Consider the following 26,487-nt stretch of genomic DNA (forward strand, 5'->3'; position numbering starts at 1 on the left):
CTTATGGAATGCAGTGACATCAAAATGTTTCTTTCCATGAAACGGGCCGTTATTGTGCTAAATGTGCCATGTGTGACACATTGAAAAGAGGCCCACTTAAACACTGTTGCCTAAGGTCCCACATGAACCTAGGAGCCAGCCCTGGCTCTGCGCCTTCATTGTATGGATTGGCAGAGGTCCTAGAGATTGGCTCCCAGCCAATCATAGTGTTGCGGCATGCCAAAATGTAAAATTATGGGAGATTGCATTTCATTTCCAAAATTGCAATATTATCTTGTTGGAATTCCTGAAAATTGTCTTCTTTTTTTCCCTAATATCTATGTTTATTATAATTAAGGTTTTAATAATAATAATTTAACACTATATTTAAATATCCAATGGAATAATATACATACTTGACACTGTTGTATTGCTAGAATCTCAGAATCATTCATTAAATATGTGTGCCGTAGAGGAGCCACTTGAGAAAGTCATCATTTAATTGCATATTTCATAATCATTCCATACCTGACAGATTAAACATAGATCACTTTGCCTTTGTTATCTTGATAGGTTGGAGAAGTACAAAACAGGTTTTTCCATCTAGTACGTCGGTGTAGGTGTGTCTCTGTGCAGTATAACATCTTAAACCTAACTGATTGATATGTTTGGTGTACAGATAGCTAGGTGAGAGGACAGCAGACACCTTGTACAGTGAACTAAGGGGGAAAAATGGCATCACAAGGAATTCAGATGCCGTCCAGCAACGAGGTGGTAGATATTCCATACGGACTAGCCATTTTCAGAACACTTCCATATGCGTTTATGATCCCTGAACTGGTGAGTTACTTTTTATAGTTTTTACTGTCACTTTAATTTTTTTTTTTTTTTAACAAACTCTTCTCTAAGTAATTTGCAAGTCTTAACAAGTCTGAAAGCTTTCTTACACTATACAAATACTGTGATTATTGCAACTGACACCATAAATTTCCATGTAGCAATATATACACACTTAAGAATATATATATATATATATATATATATATATATATATATATATATATATATATATATATATACCAAGCTAGAATACATTGATATTTTCTTCAACTTCATTAATAGAGTTTGAATGGAGGAATATAGTATAGAGGTTTACAAAAGAAATACCTTAAATTCACATTCAAATGTCAATAGACCGTAGAATCCAGAAGTTTACAGTAGACAAGCATTGTCAGACTCATAAAGTTAAAGAAAAAGAAAGTACAGATCAGGAAGACAGTGTATACTGTGCAGCGATTGAGGCAATAAATCTACATATTCAGGGACTGATTTGTTTGCTTCACATTTGTGGTCTAGAGGATGGAGTATGGATAATAGGGTATACATATGAGTACGGATGTGGAATTAAGGGTAGGTGGTGCAAAGAGATGAGAATTTCATCATTGAGTACTTACCCCTCTACACCCTCTTGGGTTGGCTGTATGCACTCAGTGCAAGATTCGTTTATTTTTCTGAGTGTCATTATTGTTTTTAGGCAGTGGATGTCATTAATTAAACAGAAATGACTCACATTATTTCAAGCAGTAAGCAAACAGGCTGGTATTTGCATTAGATGCCTTGATTTGAAAGCTAAGCTAATGTGTTCTATATTACTTTCTTAAAGACAGAAGGCAAGAAGTTTGCACTTTTTAGTTACATGAATTGTATCTTCACATTCACTGCTCACATGTATTAAGTTACTGTCTATTTTACAAACAAATGAAATACATAATAACTTTTTCACTGACCCTTCTATTTGTAACTTCATAAACTAATGAGTATTAGTGCATTCAGAACGTTTCCATTAGAGCCCCCCAACCACATCCTTCAGTTTAATATTTAGTTGACGTTTCAATCAGTGCTTGTCAATCCAGAGGGGGGGCAGGGTTAGGTGGAGATTCATTTGGAAAACACTCATTTACATTGGGACACTACAGTTGGGGTTTGGCAATAGCTAAAATATCCTTTAATTGCTCACCATGATTTGGTCAACCGTAAGTTGGCCATATCATGTGAGATGTCATAACGACATCTATGATTATTCAAACCTCTCCTGCCATGAAACTTGTTTTGCCTCTGGGCTCATAAACATCATTTTTTATTGAAGTTGAATTTCTATTTTGTTGGAAAATCTCTTCTGTGATATTGAGGGCGTTTGTTAGGCAGACATGGTCAACTTTGTATAACTCACTAGTATTGCTCTCAGTCCTTCAACTGTCAATGGCTAACTTTATCTGGATAACAATGTCTCAATGACTGTGTTACGTTTTAATACTCAATCAATGCACTTATTTGTTACAAAATACAGCATGTTACATAAACACTATAAATATCTATTGATTTCAATGGTTCGTTCACATTTCTGTACTTTTCCTGCACATTTTGATCACACAATCAAGAGAATAGAATATGCTCTATTTTTTAGTGTATTTGCGCACCAAAGGTCCCCATAGACATCAAATAAGCATCGTATGTTCCACAAAAATATTTTAATAATGAAAGGGAAGATTAACATATGAACTTGTCATAACCTGTAGAGATAAACTGCATTGGTAAGGAATTAATGTCTCAGTCTCTTTCTCTCACTCAGTTTCTCTTTCCAAATCTTAGATTAAAAAAAAATAATTAAAAAAACCATGGCTATTAAATCCATAGAAACTCCAGCTATGAAATCAGTAAACCATTGCTTTCATGGTACTTGAATACTTTACCATAGAATTGTTGCATTACTGAACCAGGACATTAATGCCTTGCATTTTTGTGACATGTATCAATGTGCTTTCATTGGTGTTTCAGCTAATAACAATGCTAGCTACAGTAAATATTGAACATTGGTCAGATAATGGTACTATCTTATTATATTATAAGAAAAATATAAGATAGAAGTTATATAGCGGCTGATCAAGGAGAGCATATTCAGGGCGGTTTCATAACGTAGCATTTTTTTGGAAAAATTACACATTTTTTGCTGTGGCCAGGTGTTAACATCAGGGGTTTTGATTTCCAGAATGTTTTTTTTCTCTTTCAAAATGCAGTATACTCTAGGTATGGCTTTTTTCAGGTAGCTTCCTATTGGCTCCTTTATAGGAAAAAAATGCTTGTGTGTACAAGAAAAAAAAACACACAAAAATGCTTTTTAAAAAAGCATGAAATTCATCATGTTTACAAGTATCAAAAAGAACAGAAAAAAACTCTCTGTGAAGGAGGACTTAAAGATTATCTTCCTTTGTCCCTGGAGTGCTATATGGTTCTCTTCGCCATCTGTTCAGCTAGAGGTCTAGATGAGTGGTTTCTTATATGGATGTGATTTCCTTAGGGCCCTTTAATGCAGGACGACTGTTGGGTGCAGAAGCCCGCAAGAGTCGTTCCAGCGATAGTCGTTCCTATGCTTTTACACAAGAGTGATCATCACTCCTTGAGTGAATGGAAGTGGAGTGGGCAGTGGATCATTCCAGCCCATTCGCCTCCATTCATAGTCATCAGGCTGTCGTTCATAGATGAATGACTGCCTGTTTACACAGGCCAATCGTCGTTTGACATTTATGCCTCCATGACTCGAAAAGCGAGCAAATTATTGTTTGTCGTTAAGATCATGTAGACATTTACACTCAACGATTATCGCTCAGATTCCCGCGATCCAGCGAGAATCTGAACGATAAAGGGGCTCCAGCATGTGATGTCCATATAAAGCTCTCTAACACACTCAGACAATTCCCATCTCAGATTTTGTATCGCTGATGCTCTTTAAAGAACACCCACATATTAAAAGAGAGAAAAAAATATCACAATATAATATAAAAAACCTACTCAACTATTTTTTTATGTAATAATCACTACAAAATGTAGACTTGCCGGAACTTCAGTATGATTCGTTTCCAACAACAACATGTCATCCAATTCTCCCTAGCGACTCAGTGTTGTCAATCGAAAAGCCACAAGATCACGCTTCACTTTTCAAACCCTATTTGAAGAATGCCAACTAGACTGTGTATTTAACATGGCATTATACGGGTGTTGTTGGCTGACGAATGAACAAGCCATGACCCCAGCAATGAAAGACTGGATTGCTAAATACTGCAAGGAGATGTTATCTTTGGCTTTAGTGGTGCTTTTGTTATATATCTAACTATAACAAACTGTTGGCATAGTTTAGGTGTGCAAGATCTGGTCTACAAAAGTGATGATGCATTGAAATACAATGATAGTAAAAAAGAAATAGTTGTTTATAAATGGTGCTCAATGGAGTCAAAAAACAGAACAAGAAAAAAATACTATTGGTCTCCTAGGATGTCTGAAGTCTTGCGTATTATATTAGTCCACATCTGCCTACTCCTTAATCTGTTTAAACATGAAATATGTTTGTCAATGCCCCTCCCTCATGAGCTCTTCATTCATCTAGCATGGGAAGGTATTTAATTTCACAATCAAAAACAGACAATAGAAGTAGATTTATGACAAATGCTAGATACATGTAGCCCGCAGGACTTCCTAAGATCCCTCTGACCACAGAAACTCCTTTCATAGGCTGCAGATGGCTACACATGCACCTGAACAGGCTATCGGGAGACACCCCTGATACTGCTATTATATTCTCTAGCTGTCATGCACAAAGGCCACACCCTTCTCCTGTAGTTCAAAATGGCAGCTGTGTGTATGCTGGAAAGTTCTACTAATCGGCGAAGTCTTAAACCCCTAAGCAGCATGTGGGCTGCAGGTTTACAAAATACTTAGCACTTAGATCTTTTTGTCTCTTTGTCTTTTACCCAAATGTTTTTTTTTTAATAAAATTGCTATATCGACAACGTAAATGACAGCTTTTGAAACAATATATATTATATACTGAAACATATACTGAAAGTTGTAGGCTTATTAAACAGTAGCACAGGCACATATATCAGCAATATAAATTGCAAAATTCTATAAAATATGATAATGACCATAAATGATTGATCTACTCGCATTTATTTGTATTCATGTATTCAGGCTAGTCCATACTTTGTGCTCCCTAGCAAGATGAGCACGCCTTAGTTGAAACATTTTGCGACACACCTTGTGTCTCACACCCAAGGGAAAAGGACAGGGATCCAGAAATAGCTTTTATGTAGATTTATGAAGTACTACTCGTGATCCACCATGCAGGTTTAATGCTGTGCATACCATCTACTAATATCAGTAAGATACAATTTTAACTTCTAGTTTCTACAGTCAATGTCTAACCAATTCATAGACATTTCATAAATACATATATTCTAGGGGTGCACCAATTTCCAGGTTTGTGATGTAGACAAATCTTAAATGTTTATCTCTGAGGACACAGGCCAGCAAACTGTGGGGGAGGGGTTATTTTCCAGGTAATTTCACTTCTATTCAGTTGGTTTGCAAAAGTGTAACCTAGTCAATCTAATTCTCCCTGAGATCAGAGGCCTCAATCAATCAATACTTTCTTAGATTCAGGGTTGACTATACACACCAAGAAACCCTTGAGCAGGCCCAGCAACTGGGCTTCTACTTTGATTTCTGATGGCAGCACAACCCTTGCCCTTGGAGCTCATGTGCTTTTGAAGAACTTTGCATGTTGCAGGACCACTCATTTATATTATTTCATTATATAATTATGTATATATAAGGGTGGTTTCACATCTGCATTGGGAGTTCCGGTTTCCTGCTCTGTTCAGGGAGCAGGAGAGGGGAATCCCCTTGCCAAACATCTTTCTCTTAGACCCCATTGACTATAAAGCTGTCCAGCTTTTGCCGGAAGAAAAAGTGCAGCATGCAGGCCTTTTTCTTTCCGTATTCTGTACCGAGACTGCAATGGAACCTTCGCCGGGGATTCAAACACAGATGTGAAACCACTGATATAAGAAGAATCCACTAGTGTAGGGCACTTGAATATCTTATAGGGCGAATTCACTTTTACTGTAGGCATTCTAGTTAAGTTCTCCTTTGTATTTTCTATGCAAGCCTTGTAGTTCCTTTGGTTGTTCAGTGGCCGTCCTTCTCTCCCTAAATTATTCTTCCTTGTAATTTGTGATATGTATAGAAATTAGTTTCATACGTTTTCAGCCGGTCTGTCAGGAACAGAAGCAAGAACAAGAAAAATTACAATAATGGGTGTGTTACCGGAATTTAGGGTGTAATTATTGGCAGGCTTGTGAGATCAAAGCATTACATTTCAGCGAGAAAGGAAATGAAGTTTAATATATTTTCAATTTGTTTTATGTAATGTCCTCTAAAATTTAACCTCATTAGCAAATATATTCTCTTCAGTTTTGCTTGTCTTTCAGGGTATTGAAATTAGATTCAATATTTCTTAGCCTTATCTGTTCCTGAAAAAGCTTGGTGACAACCAGCATGACCACCAATATGGCTCAAGGAGTTGTCACTAAGCTTATCCAGTTTTAAACAGTCTACAACTACTGTACTCAGAACAGGCAAGCTGAATAGTTACATCTACCACTCCCATAGTGCTGCATAGAAAGCCTGCTGGATGACAACCATGGTTGCAGCTGAAATGTGGCAAGGTTAAAGGTGTGCAAGAAGGAACACTATTAGCGAATGTTATGCTTTGTATGAACATACCGTAGACATTTTTTTGGATGATTCTTGGTCCAGCGACTACATTAAGCTTACAGTATTTGGTGTAATATTTCACCCAAATACAAGAGAATCGGAGGAATAATTGGAAACTGTGTGATTCATTATTGAGTGATTTAGATTAACAGAAACACATGTTGAAATAAAGCAACGCTTTATGATAGTCTACCTGCAATGGTTACGGTGACACCATCACTGGACAGGATCTGGAATTGGAAGATGTTTAACAAACCATAAGTTGTCTTTGGATATCTAAGACCAACTTCATATTGGCTGTTGACCTCAGTAGAGAAGATTCTGTAGAACCTAAAGAATCAAAAGATGTAAAATCACTGTGATATAAATGGCTATTTTTGTTGTTATTTAGTGCATCTTTGTTACTTGCCTGGTATAAGATGGGCTTGGATACCAATGTTTCTAAACCATTAGAAGGCTGATCCACATCTACTGGATTTCTGCATTTCCATCTGATTACATTGTATTTGGATAAATCTTACATCATGTCTGTGTGATCCTTATAATATATGATTACATATGTTTGTTCACTGCTTACTATGGTTGTGCTGGAAAGAGGCAAAAATTCAGAGTTGGCGAAATAAGCAAAATCACCTCCATCTCAAGTCACACTCATATTGGGTGCTCCTCTGTTTAAGAGCTGCTTTACCTCTTCTGTTTGCAGAACATACATGGCGCAAAGAGGCCTTTCCCTGGTTACTTGATACAGCAGTTACAATTTTGTTAAAGAATTCAATTCATTTTGCATCAACTTATTATCTCAAATGGACAACTTTAGGCTCTTTTCACATTTCCATTATGGAACAGAAGAACCAAAATAAAACAGATGCCTGTTTGACAAAATGACAGATCCCTGTGGCACCTGATGGAACTCATTGTCTATATTGGGGTCTGTCCCATTCCCCCGCGCTATTTGTCCAGCATTTATGACTGAACCTTTAAACAGAACAAGTAAATGGAAGTGTGGACACAGTCTAAAGCAAATTGATGCGGAAAAAAGAGCACACTAGATCTCAACTTCTCAAGCCTGTTTGGGTATCATTTAAGGCACGGTGGATGCTTTGTTTAAATGCACCTAAATCTATCAGACTTAGTTGTAGTTGACCATTAAATATTTATAAACAGAATATTGTGTAAGCTCAGAAGTGCTGGCCAATATGAACATGGAGAGCCTTGAAATGACCCTAGTGTTACTAACATCATGAGTAAGTTGATCATCCCAGGTGTTGTATTTTGCCTTTGAGATGCTGAAGTCAACACCGCCACCACAACAGAAGAACTCACAGAAAAGAGACTGGGATTGATTATTGATATAGTAGGTGCTTGGTATTTCCAATGATGGACGATGACTATGTCTTAGAGGGTTGGAGGATAAAATATGAATTTTTGGAGCAATGTATAAGAAGAATTAAATTAAATGATGAAAAATGTAAGAATGGAATTAACAGCTTATGTTAGCTTCTTTGAATTTCCCCTTTATGTCATAGAGTCTATGGTATCGCAGTCACCATTCTGTTTCCTTAACTTAGGTTATAGTCTCTAATTCTTCCCAGTGCACTGTTTTCCTTGTCATTAAAGGTTTGCGGCCTGCAATATACTGTAAATTAGTCTCATTCTATGAAGTTAATTTCTACTTTGTTAGTTATAAGTACATTCTGAAACCTTTTAATGCAAGGTAATTGAAGATGGAAAATATGTTAACGCAATACATTGAATGAATCAGAAAACTTTACTAGTTGTTCTACAGTCTTAGATGCTTAATGACTACTGAATTAGTATAATATTAAAGCAATCTCACATCTATTTATACAAAAACTGGTTTCACAGTGGTGAGGAGAATGACTAAGGTCTTATTCCATGTTTGTACTATGAGTATCTTATCCGCCCTTTTGCACATCTCCATGTCATTATGCAACATAATTACCTTCAAGTCAAGTGTTAATTAAAAAAATGAATTGATTTAAAGGACGGTGTCCAGCACAGATCTGTAATATTATGGGTGTAGCACACCCTGTTTTTTTAGAATACATTGATGTCATTAGTCAGTCCTATAATTTTCTCACATTCTTGCAATTTTAATGGATGTATTGATTACATTCATTGACATAAGCAAATTTACAAACTGATTTAATGTAAGCAAATTTATGTCAAATAGATATAGAGTAAATGAAAGTTAAAGGTGTGGTCCATTTTGGAGAATGTGTCCACTGACTATAGGCTGATCACATGTTGACCTGCTGCTTGGATCTTTAGTGATTAGTCGTATTCTCTAGGAGAACCTGGTAGTAAGTGTTCAATATTCCTGTAGAGCCATCACAATGGAAATGTAGCATAGCTCATTGCCCATTGACAACAATGTACATTCTGTGTAAAGCTTAAGGTGTTTTTACACTGAACGATTATTGCTCGAATTCCTGCAATCTAGCGAGAATCTGAACAATTATTGTTGGGACAATCTGTTGGGCATCTCTTGCCTAACAGATCATCCCATGTAAAAGTACCTATAGATGTGATGAATTTTCCACAGTGAGACACACACTTTTTGTAGCTACTACCAAATTACTAAATGGTTGGAAATGGGTTTTCTAAACCAGACAGTTCCTGTATATATAATAGGCATCCTCAACAAGTAATTGCAATGGGAAATTCTATTTCCCCTTTAGCTTTATCATCTCATATTATAACAACTAGGAAATATGTGGTTAAATTAGACCATGATATCCTCATAATTTTTGATCCAGTCGTCGTAAAAGGTGTTATGTAGAAAGTTTAATTTTCTATGTATGTATTCTGTCTGGTAAATTTACAATAAAAAGTTGGTTTGCGAGGATAAATGCAGACAGTTGAGGTCGTGTTTGAAGGATATTACCATTTTAGTGTCTATGATGAGCTTATTGTACAAACTTGTAGGTCTAATCATTGACTATTTAGGGAACCTTGCAGGGGCAATGAAATTGGTACGCAGGTATGCAGTTAGTTTTAGGCCACATGCCAGTTTAATCACATATTTGATCAGCATTGTAGAGCTGCTCTGCATTCTTTCACCATGACTGATTTAGGCTATGTTCACACCTGTGTTTATTTGCAATTCTTAGCGGATTCATTAAAGTTTTTAGAGCATGGGTGGTAAAATCGAAAGCAAACTGAAAGCAATTTAATATATCTTTACCCCTGTTTTTTCCGCATCTGGATGCTTTTCTTTCCATTTTTATCTGTAATTACTGTCCATTTGCATCCATTTTAATGGACCTGTTTTAAAATGTCAGTACATGTTTTTTCTTTACCGTTTTTTGGGACCAAGAAGGTCACCTATTTTGCCCTGCACATACCAAAACAAAAAATGAATCCATTTAACAGAATAGATGATGGATCCTAAAGGAATACCTTCCGTTATACACAGACTTCAATGTTAGAAAAATAGATACATATGACATCTGCATTCTGTGTTATTTCTTCCATCAAAAAAACAGAAACCTAATGCAGCGAGCATATAGAGCATATCTGAAGCCCTATACATTTCAATAGGGAAAAAAATGGACATGATGCTTTCCATTATTCTTCTCCCATAACGCAAAGGAAAAATGCAGGTGTGAATACAGCCTTCGCCAGGATACTTAGAGCTTTTGATCCAATTAATCTAATGATAAATCAATGTTAATATACTTGTAACCCCTTTTGTGTAGAAAATGAACTCGTGCTCTCATTTTCAATGTACATTGATGTTGAATTGTGGAGACTTCCATTGTCCTGTTGCTGACATCTGGATAGGGAAATATTTTAAACTTTTGGACAGTAACTCTTTGTCCTTGAGAAGTATTTGTCCTGAAGCCAATCATTGTATTTTTGGGCACTCATTGTGCATTCCTGAGGAGCCCTATCCTCATGGGTAGTGCTGAATGATGTGTTCACCACCAAGCTAAAGCACAACTAAACCTTCAATAAGTTTTAACATGTCCTAGTGACTTGTCAGAAGTTTTGATTGGTAGAGGTCTGAGTGCTGATACTCCAATTGTAGAAGCACTTACATAAGAGTTACGACCAATTGGTTGTTTTTTGGTTTCCTCAGAGGGGTGTACAGACTCAATAGACAATCCAAGGATCTGTATACTGTTAGCTGACCACACCAACACAGGCAAAGCTCTCAGGTGAGCACTTCTGCCCCTTTGTTTTAGCAATCAGTGGGGGTCTCAGCATCAGGATCCCCCACTGATGGACACTTCTGACATCTTGCTATGAAATGTCAAAAGGTTTATGACATTTAATAAATTGTAATTAAAAATAGAAGAAGATATCTGGTAAATAAATATTGCTAAGCACCAGTCATATGTAGTGACATAAATATATACTTAAAGGGTTCACCTAGGATTAGCAAAAAGGATCTGTTTTCTTGCCCATGGGTTGTGTCTGACATTACAGCTCAATCCCATTCACATCAATAGCACCAAACCCTTAAGTGTGTACAGTATGTCTAGACATATGGTAATGGTAGGGTGCTGATATTGTAGGGTGCTGACCAATATTATTTGCATACGTGTAAGGTTAAGGAGCAGAAAACAGATCCAATTCTTCTTTGCAATTAAAATTCTTGTCTAGAATGACAAAGTAATTCTGATCTATAATATGTGGGAGGTTAAATGTGGATGATTATAATATTAAAGCTTAAATAGGGTTGTTTAATTACGGCACATTTGTAGTCAGTGACATCACAAGTTTTAATTAACTTTTTTTGTTAGAACTTTTTCTACTTATGGACTCATGACTGTGGGTATAATATGATTTTGTACAAGCTTTGAGTTGTATGTAGTTGCAATATGGCACCTATAGGACCATTCTGTGTGGAATCATGACATGCTTGTTACCCATAATATAACTTCTGCTCTCCTGCAGCCCACTGTGTGTACTTGTATAGGCAGTTGGCTGGGCACTCATTTCTCCTGTCTTGTTGGTCTTTTTATCCTCTTCCTACTAGTAGACCTGCAGTCTTTCAGCTCGCTGCTCCACTAATGGCACCCCAGCAAGCTGCAGGACTACTAGTAGGATACAGTTAAACAACAGGACATATGGGTCAAGTTAACAAAGGCAGAAGAGGGAGGAATGTGGATGTTTGCGTTGCTTTATAGCATTTTTAGCAGATTTTTAGGTTTAGAAATGCTGCAAGGGCCTTTTTACACGGGACGGTTGTTGGGTATATATGTGCCTGACAGTCATCCCATCGATAATCACTGCTATGCTTTTACACAGGAAATCACAGAGGCAGAATTGTCTAATATTAAACTAGGACGCCCTTCACAGTTTAGACAAAAAATATGAATAAAATCATTAAACTTTATTAGATATATTTAAAATCAGTTAGCACAAATAGGGCACTACACAAAACAATCCTCTATATCTCAAGAGGTGTACAAGTCTCACTCGAACGGAGACTATCACCACTAATTGAATTATTATTTTCTATACAAAGGTCCCTCATATGGGTACAATGCTAGTAAAGTGGTGAAACAATAGAACGCAGGAACTAGTAGATGGAAAGAAAATAAATTCCTTTCTTAGTTTAATTTCCACTACCCTATGTCTTCCTTTTTAGACGTATTCGTATAATATTTTATCGGGGTTGATTGGCTATTATCATCATTCCGATACTTTCATTGATGCATATTTTGGAAAGACACGGTGTGGAAATATACTTGTCTCTCCCTTGTTTTGAAAATGTAAAGTTACCTAGGTGACAGTGTCTTAGACACAGATAGTGTATGATGCTTGAACGGTTTCCAATTGTCTCAACAACGTCACCTTGTATATTCGTATAATAGTACTCGTAATATAGGAGAGAAAGGTACCAAGCACTCTCTTATATATTTTCTGATCGACAATTCAAAATCAGATATCAATTAGTAGTACTGTGCATGTTCTGGATCTCATGCATACTTTCAATCCCAGTCTCGTATATTCGTATAATAGTACTCGTGATATAGGAGAGAAAGGTACCAAGCACTCTCTTATATATTTTCTGATCGACAATTCAAAATCAGATATCAATTAGTAGTACTGTGCATGTTCTGGATCTCATGCATACTTTCAATCCCAGTCTCGACGCGTTTCCCCGTTCATAGAACGGATCATCAGGAGAACTCATTAATTAGTACCATCCATGTATCATCATGACTGTTCCAGCGTTTTGGAAAACAGTGATATATATAATGTATCTCCCTCCTTTTATTTATAGCAGCAGATAAACTCACTAGCGTGTGTCATCAGTCTATTGTTTTAACTGTTTTGACTAATAGAGTCTTAATATATGGGCAGTATAGTCACTTGTCAGGGTATTCTTGGTGAGTCAAAGGAGCGTGTTAAACAGTGCCCTGTACTTGAGGTTTGTACATTGTGCACATGATGTTCTTTTCACTCTCTTTGTTTTTGCTCACAGGTAGCTAAGATACCCAGTATTCAAGTTGTTCATATATTATGCGATGATAAGCATACTGCTCTTTTTCACAGAGTTATTTACACTCAGTTAGCAGTGTTGGTAAAACTCTATGATAGATGCAATTATTGTAGAGGGAATATGACGTATATCTTTTTGTCACATCCCTAATTGGCCAACCACATTAAGCTTATTATGAGACTGCAAAGTGTATGCAGAAATCAAAAATCTTAATATATGAACAGTATAATCGCTTATCAGGGAATTCTTGGTGAGCAAAAGGAGCGTGTTAAACAGTGCCCTGTACTCGAGGTTTGTACACTGCGCACGTGATGTTCTTTTCACTCTCTTTGTTTTTGCTCACAGATAATTAAGATACCCAGTATTCAAGTTGTTCATATGTTAAGCGATAATAAGCATACTGCTCATTTTCACCGAGTTATTTGCACTCAATTAGCAGTGTTGGTAAAACTCTATGATAGATGCAATTATTGTATCATAGAGGGAATATGACGTATATCTTTTTGTCACATCCCTATTTGGTCAACCGCATTAGTCTAATTGTGAGACTGCAAAATGTATGCAGACATCAAATTATACTGGAAGGCAAGCAATGTCAAAAACTGACATAGTTAGGCTAGCGTTCCAGACGAAGATGCAATTTTGCTAGAGGTTATTTGATCTTTTTCTGCTATATTGTAGGAGTATCCATATGTTTTAGATCAGAGAGGTAGCGCCTCTGGCCTTGGTGGTAGGTCAGGGCTATCTGTGTGCTGTTTCAAAGTTGAGCTATATAAAGCTAGCTTGTCCCCTCCCCTAGGGGAGGTATCCCAGGTGTCAGCCAATGATCATGTAAGTAGGCGGGATCCTTTTTAAACTATTGTATTTGTACATATCATACTTCACTAATCCCCCCTTCCAGGTATCTTTATTGTTTACTTATTCTTCAGGGAGGAAAGGTATGTATGGCGATCGTTTTGTTCATATCCGGATTAACCGCAATATCGATATTGGACTCTGCATTGTATACATATCGTATCCTAGCAATATACTATGCCGTGTTAGCGGCCTTCCCATAGGTTAATTCGGGAAGGCGCTGTCTCTGATGCGCTAACTCGGCGCCACAGCGTCATAGCTCCGCCCCCGTGTCCTTCTATACTACATACGGGCCCGGCATCACCTAGTGATGCGTTGCATCACATGACGCGTCTATCAAGCATTAGCTCAATACATACGCGCCGGGACCTTTTGATCATGTGATCCTGTCACATGATCGCCCTGTCGACGTCGCCATGCCATCCGGACGCCATACCGTTTGTATCCACGCTGTTCTGCCCTGTATCGCCGCGCCGGGACCTTTTGGTCATGTGATCCGGTCACATGAACGACGTGGTGACGTCACCGCGTTGCTTATACGTCATCACGTTTGTATCTATAGTGTTCTGCAGTACGGCGGCATTAGTAAGGATGTAAGATGATACAGCATGATGACGTGACCTAGTTCTATTTGCTTGAAAATATTCAGGATGAATTAAAGGGCGCGAGGAACTTTAATATAATAAAGGTATACTAGGATTGAAATCTTGTCGTTCTTTTCATCTTATTTTTCAGCATATGTTTAATTAGATATTAATACATAAAATGTTATGCAGCATGGTAATATCTGATGTACAAATATATCATGCATACAGATATCATATTGATCTTATTGGAAATACAGGTAAGTCATGACAGTATATAAGGTATAGCAAGATGGCAATTTAGATGTGATATTATTTAAACCAGTATGGCACTAGTAATGCATAGGGGTCTTTGTATATGCAATAAAATATACTCAAATTGGTGTATTGTCATTCTTTTCATCTCATTTTTCATCATATATCTGATTCAAATATCTATATCAAAGTTGTTATGCATCGTAATGATGTCTGATGTACATATGCTAGTGAGTCCAAATAAGTGATCAAAAATAATATGCAAATCACCAAGAATACCCTGACAAGTGACTATACTGCCCATATATTAAGACTCTATTAGTCAAAACAGTTAAAACAATAGACTGATGACACACGCTAGTGAGTTTATCTGCTGCTATAAATAAAAGGAGGGAGATACATTATATATATCACTGTTTTCCAAAACGCTGGAACAGTCATGATGATACATGGATGGTACTAATTAATGAGTTCTCCTGATGATCCGTTCTATGAACGGGGAAACGCGTCGAGACTGGGATTGAAAGTATGCATGAGATCCAGAACATGCACAGTACTACTAATTGATATCTGATTTTGAATTGTCGATCAGAAAATATATAAGAGAGTGCTTGGTACCTTTCTCTCCTATATCACGAGTACTATTATACGAATATACGAGACTGGGATTGAAAGTATGCATGAGATCCAGAACATGCACAGTACTACTAATTGATATCTGATTTTGAATTGTCGATCAGAAAATATATAAGAGAGTGCTTGGTACCTTTCTCTCCTATATTACGAGTACTATTATACGAATATACAAGGTGACGTTGTTGAGACAATTGGAAACCGTTCAAGCATCATACACTATCTGTGTCTAAGACACTGTCACCTAGGTAACTTTACATTTTCAAAACAAGGGAGAGACAAGTATATTTCCACACCGTGTCTTTCCAAAATATGCATCAATGAAAGTATCGGAATGATGATAATAGCCAATCAACCCCGATAAAATATTATACGAATACGTCTAAAAAGGAAGACATAGGGTAGTGGAAATTAAACTAAGAAAGGAATTTATTTTCTTTCCATCTACTAGTTCCTGCGTTCTATTGTTTCACCACTTTACTAGCATTGTACCCATATGAGGGACCTTTGTATAGAAAATAATAATTCAATTAGTGGTGATAGTCTCCGTTCGAGTGAGACTTGTACACCTCTTGAGATATAGAGGATTGTTTTGTGTAGTGCCCTATTTGTGCTAACTGATTTTAAATATATCTAATAAAGTTTAATGATTTTATTCATATTTTTTGTCTAAACTGTGAAGGGCTTTTACACAGGAATGAACATCGCTCAGTGAATGGGGGCATAGCACGCTGAAATTTGCTCTAGCTGCTCGTCTCCATTTACAGTAAACAGGCAGTCGATCCTAGATGAAATCCCGCATGTTTACGCAGGCCAACCATTGTTCAGTTTTTATGTCTTCAGTAACTGGATGACGAACCAATTATTGTTATTCAGTTGCTGCAAGCACTTACACTGAATGATAATTCCCCAGATTGCCGTGATTCAGCAGAATCTGAATAATTATCAGGGAATGAAAACACCCTTTCTCCCCTTCTGCCTTAAAGGGGTTGTCCCGCGCCGAAACGGGTTTTTTTTTTTCAACCCCCCCCCCCCCCGTTCGGCGCGAGACAACCCCGATGCAGGGGTTAAAAAAGAACGCCGCACAGCGCTTACCTGAATCCCCGCGCTCCGGTGACTTCTTACTTACCTGCTGAAGATGGCCGCCGGGATCTTCTCCCTCGGTGGACCGCAGGGCTTCTGTGCGGTCCATTGCCGATTCCAGCCTCCTGATTGGCTGGAATCGGCACGTGACGGGGCGGAGCTACCAGGAGCCGGTCTCCGGCACGAGCGGCCCCATTCAGAAAACAAGAAGACCGGACTGCGCAAGCGCGTCTAATCTGGCGATTAGACGCTGAAAATTAGACGGCTCCATGGAAACGAGGACGCTAGCAACAGAGCAGGTAAGTGAAAAACTTCTGATAACTTCTGTATGGCTCATAATTAATGCACAATGTACATTACAAAGTGCATTAACATGGCCATACAGAAGTGTATAGACCCACTTGCTTTCGCGGGACAACCCCTTTAATATTAAAGGGGTATTCCCATCTCGGCTTTTAATAGGCAAGATGAGAAACCATTGCCATAGCTACTGGCCAACCAGCCCGAGTCTGCAAAAAGAGCCAAGAGCTTAGTGCAGTACTGCTTTTGTAGCTCTCATTGAAGTGAATTGTCTCTGTAGCGCTCATTTCTTTCAATGAGAGCTTTGAAAACAGCACTGCGTAAGATCTGGGCTCTTTCTCACTGGTGTTTGGAACAGAGCTTCCAAGTTTACCAATCTCAGCCATGAAAGGCCCAAATGGCAATATCCCTTTAACTTATCTAATGTCTAATTTGTCCACTAGAACCATCTCCAGGAATCAAAGCTGACTGGAACATTAAAGGGGTTGTCCATCATAAAATATTTTAAAAACAGAGCCGCCATGCTATAACATAACAAACAGTCATATGCTCACCTCTCCACATCTCTAGTGCTGCAGCTTTGTTTTCCATGTGCTTGTTTACAAGCTGCAGTCAGTCTGTGTACAGGATGTCACAGGCTGCAGCAGCTTGTAATATACCGCAAACAGGCTGCTGCAGTCTATAAACATGATGTCACAAGCAAAACCAAAGATGCGGTGAGAGGTGAGTATATGACTAGTTGCTGCTGCCAACCTGCCAGCCGTCTCCCCAGTTTATTGCATGCTAGGGATAATTTAATCGCTCAATAACACCTTTAGTTTTGAAATCTCCCTGAGTCAAGGGCATTTTTTGACTCTGTGAAATGGGGGCATGGTCTCTAAAAAGGGGTGTAAAAATTTTAGACTGTCCTTGATTTTTTAGCTGACTGGTCCAGAAAAAATGACGATGAGGTTGGCAACCTTGGAAGTCATTCAGATCTGTTCAGCGCTTTTTTCCCCTCTATATCTGTGAATATACTTTAACTTATTCCCCCTCCATTCATTGAGCGATGATTGTTCCTGTATAAAAGCACAGTGATTGTTGCTAGGATGACCTGTCTGGCCTCGATGCAAAAGGACCCTAAAACATTAATGGTCTATCTTTAGTATAATCCATCAGTGCTTTATCAGTGGGGATCTGACCTCCAGGACACAACAGATCGGGACAGTGGGGGACAAGGGACCAGGGGAGTAACTATAGGGGATACTGTTGCACTTGGGCCCAGGAGACTTAGGGGGCCCATTAGGCCCCTCTTCTCCATGTAGGGAGCCCAGTATTATGAATAAAGCATTATAGTTGGGGGCCCTGTTACAGGTTTTGCATTGGGGCCCAGGAGCTTCAAGTTATGTCTCTGGAAGGGACCCATTATATTTACATAGGCACAGTCACTCATCTATTCTTGAACTGTAAGCTAGACCAATTCACTTGCATTGTCCTGATCAACAAGGGTTCCAAAATCACCTCTCTAGGACATTTTAGTATATAAGATAATATTAAGGTGCTTTTAGGAATGAATATCCTTCAAAAAACGTTCATACGAGTGAAAGTGAACGATAATTGTTCAGTCTAAACATGAGCCAATGACGAATGAAACTCATTCGCTTTTCATTTGGCGTTTATTTTTGCAGGCGTAAAAACCATCGTTGGCTCATTAACTTATCTTTCGGTTTATACAGCAATCGTTCAGTCCCTCTCAGTCACTTATACACGAATGTGAAAAACTGAACAGTTCTTGATGCATCTACCTGTCTAAATAGGCTGCACGAGGACTAGCGAGCTATCAGTAATGTCACGCGCTCATTCAAACGATAATCGGCTCGTCTAAAAGGACCAAGGCATTACTCCATGCCTTTATCCTACATTATATGCTTTATTGAAGCAAGAAAAGCATTCAGAGAAATCTGTTCATGTTTAAATAGTACGACAATGCTGCAAACCCTCAGCTCCTTCACCTTATGCCATTGACAGTTCAATAAACTCTGAAACAATGTCACTGTAACAGGGGCCACATATAAAGATAAGAAGTCTGATCACAATTCCCTTCTGCTCAGCAGCATATTTTTTATTTTGTTGTGTTCTTTTTTTACGCTGAAGTATAAATGATCTATTAACTGGGAAATAGCAGACACACCCGCATGTGAAATGCCATTGAGGGTGCGGGCAGACGAGCGTAGGCGTATTTACGTTCGCTCGAGCGCAACGTATAATCGCCCGAGCGATCGTTTTTCACCGATCATGACCAGAGCTAGAAAGCGTATTATCGTTTGTTCCTACTTTGCAAACGGTCTTTTCGGCCATCGAATATGCGTTGGCGCGTATTTCGGTCGCATATGTTCCGTTTTTTTTCGAATTGCCGTTTTTACGCGCCGTAAAATCGCCCATGTGAACGAATACATTCGAAACCATTGCCTCAGATGGTCACGTATATACGTTTGGTCGCAAAAACGCGCCGTTTATGCGCTCGTCTGCCCGCACCCTTAAACAGGGCATTACAACTATCAGTCTTCATGCAGCGGGCAGAGAGGCTGGCATGGTCCGCACCCGTGACTTGGAACTCAACTTCATAGTATATTTATTCTGAAACACAAGAGTTTCAGAATAAAACACTCATGGGGTCAATAGGCATCTCTGTCCCAGGATCATACTGCCCGAATCACGGTGATAGAAGCCCTTTAAGTTAATGACAAAAGCCTATAGAACAGTCATGTATTCTTATTCCATTTATTAGCTATCAACTACTGAATACCTGACTAAGGGCTCATGAAAAAGGCTGCACTCAAGGAGCCTGTACTGTAGCACATGGACTTCCTAAGTCTCCATACTATGGAGAAATTCTATCAGATACTATATAACACTGTATTATAAATGTAAAAAAAAATATATAAATCTTCCTATTTGTATAGCGCCAACTTATTCTGCAGCGCTTTCAAGTAATTTATTTATTACCCACCACAAGCTGAGTACTCATTTTACCAACCTCAGAATGATGGAAGGCTGAGTTGACCTTTAGCCGGCTACCTGAACTACGCGGGAATCGAACCTGCAACCTTCAGGTCATGAGCGAGAGCTTCCAAACCACTGCATTTCTGCTGCCTTAGCACTCTGCACCACATGAGGCTCTAGTATGGCCCTTAAGATTATTTTTCTCAAAGTGATCACTCATATTTACACATGATACATCTAATGTATGATTGGAACCAACCAGTGGAAAAGAAGACAGCGGACCTTCCGAACCACGTTGAATTGTAAAATACAATGTTTTGTAGGTTTAAGTAAGCAAAGAAAATGAAATATCTCCAGAAGGCCTACACGAAGGCTATTTAACAAGGTATTGTTTGGCAAGGGCATTTGGCTAGAATGAAAGTTGAGTCGTAAATTAGGTCTAATCTTTTGGAGATCCTGAATATCTGCTTCGAAGCATTACTGGTGAATATGTAGCTATGATACCTGTTCAGCACTGATTGCTCCTACTGTACCTAGCAGATCATTCCCTGGGTGCACACCCTAACTGAAGCATTTATGGTCACACCTTACCAAGTTCTCACACCCAAAGATACACACAAGAATTCAAAGAGATCTTGGAGGGTGATAAAGTTTCTTGTATACGTCAGATGTTTTATGTGGATCATCATGAAATGAAGGTTACACTCAGTCAATCTAAAATATACAAAATGTCCTTCCAGAGCTGGTAACCTGCAACCATAGCAAGCATTTACGCCGTAACATTGTCCAATAACAACTGTTTGTTCAACTAGTTACATGTTGTACAATCATTTATATATATATTTTTTTGCAGGTATTTGGTGCATGGGTGTGGATCTTGGTTGCTGCTACTAGAGTATGGTATTACACAACCCAAGGATGGGTCATGTATGTCTCTATATCTTCATTCTTCTTCTCTTTGTTGCTCCTGATGGTCTACGTGTTCGGTTTCCACAGAAATAACGCCGGGACATGGAGATTAGTGGTAAGAAAGTCTAATATTGTTTTTGTAAAAGTACAAAACTGTGCAAGGTTAGACGAGACACTTCATGGATTACACAAACCTGTGCACTGTTATACGGCTGTAACTTAATGACTTGTTTACGTCAGTGTTCGGGGATTCCCTTTTCCTACTCTGTTCAGGGAGCAAGAAAACGTCACACCCTGGCCAAACGGTTTCGTCTTATGACAGAACCAAACTACACCAAGCAGCCCCCATTGATTATAATGGGGATCCGTTCGATTTCTGGCCTGCATTCCAGCATTTTGCTGGAATTTACACGATTTATAAAATAATGCTGCATGCAGCGCTGTTTTGTCTTGTTTTTCGCGGAAATCAACTACGAAAGTTCCGAATGGAACCTCCAATGCTAATGTGAACAAACCCTTTTGTTACTAGCAAATACACATATTGTATATATAAGTCCAATGCTATCTACTGTAGTAACATGGCAGTATTGTGTATCTATATTGCTAACAGGTTTTCTAACCCATTCCTGGGAGTCCTACCCTGACCTACGTAGCTCTATAGCTTTATATTGTGCAATATTAGATTAGTATATACTATGTATAGACTGGCCAACCATGTTCCTATCCTTTTCGAAGGGCTACCAGATCTAAGTTTCTTATACATTTGGATACAAATGGTCTGTTGTTACTATGCCTATTTGTTTCTCCAAGTGACTTGAGTTATTCAACTACTGTTAATAGTGTATGTAAATGTAATAAAACAACATTTATTTACTTCATAGGATGTTATCTACCATGGTATTTCGGCAATATTCTATCTCAGTGCCGCTGTCTTGCAAGCTAGCGCTACCATATATTGTGATGCATTTATACCAGCAGGCATACCAGATCTTTTTCGGAAGTGCACTGCTGTATATTATCACTTGAATGCTGCATCTACGGTACGTATGCTTTATGATATTTTTTTCATCATGGGTCCTTTGTATCTACAGAAGCAGTAGAGACACCACATTCCGACAGCATGCAGACAGGCAAATTGCTATATGGAGGAGGTTGCACATGTGCAAAATACTGAAACAACCACTTGCATACCTACCCTATAATGGCTGCTTAGTATTACAGATAAGCCATGTCCCACTGATACGTGTAGTGCACCATCAGGCTTACAACCTAATAATGACACCCCATAGGATAAAGCCCAGAGGGCTGCACTGCAACTCAAAAGTGAACCACATTGATATTGACAGCCCAGGCTCCACCAGCATTTTAAAGTCAGACTGCTTGCTGCAAAAATAAATAAAAAATAAATACTGATAAATATGAGGTACTGGTTAATCTTTTGGCCAAAATACGCAAGCTCGCAGCCCACGTCAAGAGTCCTCGTAGTCTTGCGAGCCCCTACACTGGAAATACAATAAATCAAACTAAAAGGACATCTCTATTCAAAAATCATAGAAGACAGTCATACTTACTGATGCAAAAACAAAACGGCAGGTATAGACACTACATCCCAACAGCATGCAGACAGCCAAATATGGCTATATGGGGGAGGTACGGATTAAAAAAAAAAAACACTCACACCTACCACACAATGGGGAGAGGGGTGGGGATTGCTGCTTAGTATTATATTTGCACATAGATAAAGCATAAAGGGTGCCAATCCCAGCCATATGTGTAGTGCACCACACAGGCTTGCAGCCTATTAATGACGCTCCATACAATGAAGCCTAGGGGGCTAGCCTACATCCCAAAAAGGAATTGCACAAGGGTTCCACCACTCTTAATTCCTGCTGATCAGCTGATTGAAAAGACTATGTTGTTCGAGTGAGGGCCATTGCCTCTTCTCAAGCCAGTGACATCATGTCCATCGGTCATATAGCTTGAAAGTAGCTGGGTCCCATTCAAGTGAATGGGACTGACGTACAATACCAGGCAGAGCTGTAGAGACAGCAGTGCTTGCCTGAGCGCCACTGTCCCTTCAATCAGTTGATCGTGGAGATTCTGAGGAGTGGACCCCCACCAATCAACTATTGATAACCTATCCTGAGGATCAATATTGTAGTCCTAGAAAATCCCTTCAACTAGAACTGATACTTTTTTTTTTTACATTATATTCTTTTCAGGGCAATATTTAGTTTGGATAAAATCTAAAAGCTAATACTTTACTGTATGTTTTGTTCTAGATCTTTGCTTTCTTGACGACATTGATGTATGTTCTACACAGCTTCCAGTCCTACGTTCACTAAACACCTCCAAGAAGACCTATTGTTTCTTTCGTGAATGTACAGATTAGATGGGATTACAGAGTTCCTCAGTGTGACAACTTGAAACCCCCCATCAACCATAGAGTCTAGACAATAATTCTTAACATTGCCATGACCCGTGTAAATGTCTAGGACTCAAAATGTATATTTTTGTACTTTATATTAGACCCCTGTTAATATTACAGTGGAATAAGCACGCCCTCTTTGGTACTAATAGAGTTGGGGATGTATCCTTTGTTTTATAAGGCGTGCAGGCCATAGTAAATACCTCCTAATCCATGAGCTTGGTTGATTCATAGTATAGACCAGGCTATGATAGATCCATTAGAATGCGATTATACACTTATAACATTACCGTTCCGTGAAAAGTATTACTATGACATGATTTTATTTAGTTTTGGCACCGTTCACTGTATTATGCTCTGTTTGAACTGATTATATTTATTTTTTTCGTACTTAATGCTCTTACTATTCCTTCTTCAGCTTACAGCATGTAATAAAAACACAAATATAATATATTTTCAGGACTTCCAAATTATTATGTACTATCCTTAAAGGGGACAGTTTTTACACTCTTTCCACTTATAAAGTAAAGTATATTGGATACCCAAGACATGCAGGCTATAAAAAAATCACAGCTTAAAAATTACTTTGTAACTAGTTAGAGCATGGCAACAGTAATATATATTGGGAGGATAATAATGTTCATGAGCATATAAACACGATAAGACATTTGTAGCCTGTAATTTTTTTTCCTTTTGTATCTGGCCAATGTGTCACTAGTAGGTTTTTTTTGGATTCATTTTTCATTTTTCTAAATACAATGATCTAATGATGCATGATTTAGCTAAATCCAGCACAAAACCGCATTACAAGAGTTTTGGGATTCCCAGTATTTCTTGCCTATTTATTAGGATACTCAAAAGTTCCATTTACATAGTACAGACAGGCTGAAATAGTATCTTGTAGCCTCCACACCAATAGTGTACTTAAATGGTAATTTTCCAGAGCTGCCCTACAATAGAATCAACTATGCATTTATTATTCTGTGGCCTAGTAAACAATGATGACACCATTAGGAACGTGGTCTTGTATTTAAAGCAACCCTCTGGTTTAGGGACAAAATGCTCTTCCTGGAACTGGGAGAAAAGGAAGTATATTACCCGCAGTTGTTCTGTGCCTGCCCTTTGATTGGCCTGTTCTGGGTCTCATTTTCAGCCATCCAAGATGTCTGATGCAATCTTCAGACTACCTTATACAGTGCATTGACAGTGTTAGACAATTAATGTAGTATACCTGCTCTCTAATTGGCCAGGGCTGCTCACATGATCAGTGCTGGACAATCAGAGAGCAGTGCGTTAGGTAGTTCAAAAATTGTTTGTCATCTTGGATTGCCGAAAACGGCATTCGGAACCGGCAGATTGGAGGGACAGCAGAGAAGGATAACTGTAGTTAATATACCTCCGGTACCAGAACTGAATTTTGTTAAGAAATCGGCGAGACGCTTTAAAGTCCTGAAAATATACAAGTCTGTAGAAAATAGGAGGCAAATCCAAGTACAATTATGATTGGTGGAGTACTAATATTGCACGTGTAAGGCTTAATGAAGCATATACTATTTTTATAAGTAGGCTTCTTATATGCAAATTTTCCATTTACAATAGTACATTACTTTTATATTTAATTGCACAATTAAGGGGTCAGAGTTGAAAATTAATCTTAATGTTGTGCCACGGTGCAGTGGCATCTATGATGGCTCCCATCCAGAGTAATTTATTTTCAGCAAGTTTTAAAAGAATAGCCATCATGATGCGTCCTTCTCTTCTTCACCAACAGCAAACTTCAATGTACATAAAAACTTAAATTGCCGGTACGCTGTGAGCAAAGCTGTTTTTATGACTACATAATGTACTACATTTGGATTGGCAGTTTACAATAAAAAGCTATCAGAAAATGATGTATAAAAGTCTTCAGTTATTTAGAAATGACTGGTTTGAGTGTTACACTATGAAAGGGCTTATGTCAGAAGTCCCTGTCATGTATTACTAATGCTAGGGTGATTCCTACATTATGGAACCTCCGTCATCACTTTTAGGGAAAGCTGAGATAGATAAAGCTCGGATGGCACAGAGGTAATAAAGGGAAAATGAACAGTAGTGTAAGCCGTCTCCAGGCTCACCAGAAAGGCATGAGGCTCTGAACCAGCAATTGCAGCTATAGGCTGGTGTGAATAACTTGACACTGGTACGGATTTAGCAAAATTGTACCTGTTGTGACTGATGTCGCAAGGGGTGAGACACGATGGCGCATAAGTAGTTATTGTCGACCTTGAACAGCAGTAAACAAGTTCTTACTGGTCTGGTGGAAACAGCCGTATAGCTTATTTGCTTGGCACTGGGTCGGCATTACTCTGATCAGATGAAGCAGGGTGGTGCAACTTTACTAAACTTGGCCTTGTATCACTCTATAGGAGGGTATTTCGTATTTGAATGTTATGTATTTTTTTAACTGGAATTCACACAACATATACATCCACATATCCATATAAGCGGAACACCTCAGCGAGACAAGACACTTTGAGCTTCAATCATTACCAACCCCTGTCCTCATAGTACTCCATATTCATTGTTATACTCCGTACTATTATCCTAGAAGGTCCATAGCATGACAACATCACAGCCTCACCAATTTAGGAATTCTGTGTCACAGCAAAGGACTGCTTGATGCAAGTGAATTTGGCGTTGGTGAGAAATCTGCCCCCTTTACGAATCTGTATCCAAAATCTAAATGTACATCCTCTTTGGCTCAATTTCATAACATAGACACTTGCACCCACCTTGCTGTCAACAAGATCATGAAAATCCCTGAATGGATGAAAGACTGGCATTAGAGGATTTATGCAATAACTGGGAGACAGTCATTAAGCCCTCTGATAAGAGCAGGAATATTGTCATCACGGACCAACTTGATTATAAGATTATGGTGGAAAGACTGCTGATGGACAAACAGATCTATAGAATGCTCCTCAGCGACCCAACTGCACAATTTCTCTCGGATTTTCATGGGGTCCTGTTGGCAGCTTGGGGAGGCATAGTTGTGATTCCTCGAGGAGTTTAAATTTATCTGTAACTCCAATCCTACTCCATAGCAACTTTTATGCTTTTCCTAAATGACACAAAAATATTATACCTGTTACTGGCAGACCTATTGTATTGGATAATAATAATCTGACTAAAGGAGCGAGCATCTATATTGATACTGTATTAAGACCCTTTGTCACTTGTCAACCATCTTATCTACACCAAAGATGCCATCAGAGGAATTCATGATATCAGCTTCCCTGAACAAGCCTTATTGGCAAGTATGGATGTTAAGAGCCTATGTACTAATATTAGACATTGGAGTTAGGCATTGCAGCTGTAAAATATGAGGTACTCTTGGACATCTACTCCAC

The 26,487-nt window shown here is 38.5% G+C and overlaps 1 protein-coding gene across 1 annotated transcript; it reads left to right on the forward strand.

Annotated features, from left to right (window-relative positions):
* Window positions 1-632: 632 nt before the first annotated feature.
* On the forward strand, window positions 633-23,551 carry MALL (mal, T cell differentiation protein like). Its single transcript, XM_066595815.1, has 4 exons — window positions 633-819; window positions 20,615-20,785; window positions 21,552-21,710; window positions 22,953-23,551. The coding sequence occupies exons 1-4, from the start codon at window positions 712-714 to the stop codon at window positions 23,013-23,015; spliced, it is 501 nt and encodes a 166-aa protein (XP_066451912.1). The 5' UTR covers window positions 633-711; the 3' UTR covers window positions 23,016-23,551.
* The last annotated feature ends 2,936 nt before the right edge of the window (window positions 23,552-26,487 follow it).

This window comes from Eleutherodactylus coqui, chromosome 3 (genome assembly GCF_035609145.1).
Source record: "Eleutherodactylus coqui strain aEleCoq1 chromosome 3, aEleCoq1.hap1, whole genome shotgun sequence".
In the NCBI taxonomy this organism is placed as follows: domain Eukaryota; kingdom Metazoa; phylum Chordata; class Amphibia; order Anura; family Eleutherodactylidae; genus Eleutherodactylus; species Eleutherodactylus coqui.

Excerpts from the sequence above, each read along its gene's own strand:
- MALL (XM_066595815.1), top strand. The coding sequence starts at position 712 with ATGGCATCACAAGGAATTCAGATGCCGTCCAGCAACGAGGTGGTAGAT. Across the intron at positions 20,786-21,551 it reads CCGGGACATGGAGATTAGTG|GATGTTATCTACCATGGTAT; the intron begins GTAAGAAAGTCT and ends TTTACTTCATAG. Across the intron at positions 21,711-22,952 it reads ACTTGAATGCTGCATCTACG|ATCTTTGCTTTCTTGACGAC; the intron begins GTACGTATGCTT and ends GTTTTGTTCTAG.